The sequence below is a fragment of the Parasteatoda tepidariorum genome, chromosome 3, assembly GCF_982258835.1.
Source record: "Parasteatoda tepidariorum strain Cologne lab strain chromosome 3, Ptep-v5.0, whole genome shotgun sequence".
NCBI lineage: Eukaryota > Metazoa > Arthropoda > Arachnida > Araneae > Theridiidae > Parasteatoda > Parasteatoda tepidariorum.
Genome location: NC_141757.1, coordinates 98,228,318 through 98,232,040, shown reverse-complemented (window position 1 = coordinate 98,232,040; position 3,723 = coordinate 98,228,318). Strand labels below are relative to the sequence as shown.

Here is a 3,723-nt window from a genome sequence, read left to right as displayed (position 1 = left end):
AAAGAACTTTTGATTGATTTCCTTCCTACTTGAAACTTTTTCAATTCTATCTACTGTATAAAGGTTGTTATGATCATTCGTTAAAAAATACTTTTTGTTTTTTGCTTTGTAACATAGTAATTAATGCCAATCAAACAGCATATCAGAAGTAGGTATTTTAAAAATAAAGGCAGAAACTTAGTACGTCTCTAACAATCAATAGATTAAATTTTATTCAGAGTGATCTGAGGATTTAATTTCTTAGTTTGTGCACATTTAGTAAAGGAAAATGCAAAGGTAAGTTAGAAAAAATTTAAAAGTAGATTTTATCATTACTTTAACACTAGAGAACAATAAACTTAAAGCAAATTTTACAGATTTACGATTATGGAATATTCAGTATTTAACTTTAGCATGCTCTAACATAAGAGGACATCAAACTTAAAACAAATTTTACTGCATATGAAATCCAGTAGGTAAATTTTGCAATTGAGGACAACAGACTTGAAGCAAGTGCTAATAACATAAAAATTTCTGGAAAATACGAAAATAAATTTCGCTTGTACTTAAAAGAGATTTCCCCGTTTTGCATTCCCACGTGTCGCATATTGATATATTTGTCCAAAAAAAATTTTTCTAAATGTATATTAATACCTAAAACATCTTAGTATCAAAAGTGAATACATAAAAATACCTATATAAAATAATAAGTTCTAAATACGCCACCCTTTTACATTTGACGGCAAAAAAAAACTAAAATTTACAGGCACAAAATATATTAAAATTGCGAAGTATATTTTGCTTATAATTTTAGGTTAAAGGGCAACGGACTTAAATCAAACTTTACTGGTAACCATTGTGTAGAAAATTCAATAGTAGATCTTCTGTACTTTAATAATAGAGGACAACAGGTTAAAAGTAAACTCCACAGGTATGCAATAGATAGAAAATCTGTTGTCAGAATTCACCTGCTTCAATAGAGGCTTGAAGACTTAAAGCAAACTTTACTGTCATACATTGTGTTGAACATTCGATGGTAAATTTGACATATTTAAATAATAGAGGACAATAAAACTTAAAGCAAACTTTACAAGCAAACAGTGTCTAAATAAATCCGATGATAGATTTTGCTTATATTTTAATAATAGAAGACAACAGACAGAAAAGCAAACTTTGCAAACAGTATATGGGTGATTCTCACGAAACATGACAATTCACTGTCCCTTGCTCCAAGATCTAATACTATAATACTAAAAGAACTTTTTTTTAAAAAAAAATTAATAAATAGCATTGCTGTTAGCATTTTAAAATGACTTTACACTAGCATTGACTGTTTTGTATTCTTAAAAAATTTAATTGTCATGCCAGCAAAATGTCATTTTCCTGGCATGTCCCAAACAATATTTCCAATAATAACTAGCTTCAAAACTTCCTATACATTTTTCGAAATTTAATTTTTTTATCTTATCATACGTAAGCATTTCTAGAATATATGCAGAGGGTATTGTTTACAGAAACTTTGCTTAAATAATTTTTTCTGTCAATAATTTGTTTGTCCCACGAAAATCTATCATTTTCCTGGCTACTTTTGTTTAGTGATTTATAACCAAAATAGATAGCGCCAGGAATCAATATCTTATGTTAATAGATTGATTAGATACCCTCCTATCTGAACATGTCTTGTTGCATGAATAAAGAACCAATTTTCTGGCTCAAAATCTATTTCAAAAAATTTTCAAGGTGAGTAGGTTTTTATGCTGTCATTTTCCTGGCTTCTTGAAATCATTAATAACAAAAACTGCATAGATTTATCTGAGTTATTTTAAGAAATACTGTTGTATTCTGCAGAATATAAACGTCTTCGGCCAAAATATTAAATTAAAGTAAAGTTACATGCTATAAAATGGCGAATTTGTCATTATCCTGGCTGTATTTTCCTGGCTTATGAATGCCAGGACATTGAAGTATTACCAGAAATTCTTTTTAACTGCTAATACTGTAAAGTGGGAAAGCAAATATTAACCTGATACCAAGTTTATGTATGATTGCAATTTGCTTGGATGTAATCAAAGTTATTTATTTTGAGGGGGAGGAACCCTCTCATATTAAGTTGAAGACAACTATGATAAAAATCAACTAAACATTTATTAACAACTGAAACATAACAAGCGAAAACAGAAACATAAAATTAAGTAAGACTGTGTGGAATAGAGACTGAGTAAAGTTCGAAGCTTCTTAAATACTGGGGAAGATCCAAGGTTGCCGATCGTGTGTTTGTAATCCCATTGATTCTTTTGGCGCCTACGCACCATGCCTGGCGCCACATCACTCCCCACCGGAGTTTCATAGTCGTCAGATTCTGAAACGAACTGATACCGAGTTACGTACTTCTTCGGGTCCGGTTCCTTTTCTGCCAAAGGAGACTCGGTAGTTGTAGTTGAAGAAAGGTCAGACTGGCAAGGAGAATCATCGTGGAATAAAGTATGGGGCTCGTCCACGGGCAAATACGCTGGTTTCAACCTGTCAATAGAAATCCACTTTTTCTTCGTAGAGATCTGCAAAAGATAGATTTTAGATTTTTTTTTAAGAACTGAATATGGACCATCATACGGAGATTGTAATGGTCTCCGTACGGCGTCATGTCGCACGAACACATGCGTACAAGTCTGAAGGTCTTTAGGTACATAAGCGACTCGTTTGTCATGCCAAACAGAAGCTACAGGCTTGACCTCACTAAATGCTTTACGCAACTGAGAAATCAATTCAGACTGCGAGATGTCATTTCCCGAGTTAGTAAAGAACTCTCCGGGAACTCTCAATGTTTGCCCATAGACTAACTCAGCAGAAGAGAAGTTCCAATCCTTCCGAACAGCAGTCCTCATACCCAGGAGAAATAGTGGTAAATTATCTAGCCAAGAATCTGTAGTATAACACATAAGGGCTGCTTTTAATGTTCTATGAACACGTTCAATCATCCCATTGGGCCTTAGGATTGTATGCCGTTGTACGCATGATTTCAACACCCAGAATTTGTGCTAATTTCTTGAAAGTGAAGGAATCCAGTTGTCTTCCCTGATCATTGGAAATTCTAACAGGAGCACCAAACCGTGAAACCCAATTAAAAATCACTGCTCGTGCTACTGTATTTGCCGTGATATCTTGTAGAGGTACCACCTCAACCCATCGTGTAAACCGATCAATTAAAGTCAAGCAGTACTTATATCCTCTACACACCGGTAAAGGGCCAATCAGGTTCAAATGCACGTGCTGGAACCTAGCATTAGGCACAGGAATTTTGCCCAATGGCGATATTACGTGTCGGTGTATTTTAGCCTTTTGTCAACTTAAACAAGTGCGACACCACTGAACAATGTCTTTTCGAATTGAAGGCCAAATCGCACCATGCGAATTGAAGGCCTACGCACCATGCCTGGCGCCACAATTTATTTAATGATTGATCATTATACACAATTTTATTCTGTGCACATCAGCAACAAAAATTTTTTTTTTTTCTATAGTGGATAAAAAGAATTAATTTTGGCAATTTATGTTCCATCTAACATAAAGGCTTAAGTTGAGTTACTTACTATTAACTTAAAATGACTGTTTTTTAAACTTCTAAGCTAACAGGTCATTTTCCTGGCATTCAAGATTTGGTGAATCTCTATTTTATTTCTTTCTCGAGCAAATGTCAATAAACTACACTGCTGTCTATAAGATATTAATAAGTGTAGCTAAAGAAGT

The 3,723-nt window shown here is 33.7% G+C and overlaps 1 protein-coding gene across 1 annotated transcript; it reads right to left on the bottom strand.

The window, feature by feature from the left end:
* Positions 1-432: 432 nt before the first annotated feature.
* On the bottom strand, positions 433-2,954 carry LOC147814095 (uncharacterized). The gene is made up of 2 exons (XM_087160199.1): positions 2,223-2,954; positions 433-495 (listed from the first exon to the last, which is right to left on the bottom strand). The coding sequence occupies exons 1-2, from the start codon at positions 2,952-2,954 to the stop codon at positions 433-435; spliced, it is 795 nt and encodes a 264-aa protein (XP_087016325.1).
* Positions 2,955-3,723: the final 769 nt, after the last annotated feature.

Excerpts from the sequence above, each read along its gene's own strand:
- LOC147814095 (XM_087160199.1), bottom strand. The coding sequence starts at position 2,954 with ATGATTGAACGTGTTCATAGAACATTAAAAGCAGCCCTTATGTGTTAT. Across the intron at positions 496-2,222 it reads GCAACCTTGGATCTTCCCCA|CACTTGCTTCAAGTCTGTTG; the intron begins GTATTTAAGAAG and ends TTATGTTATTAG.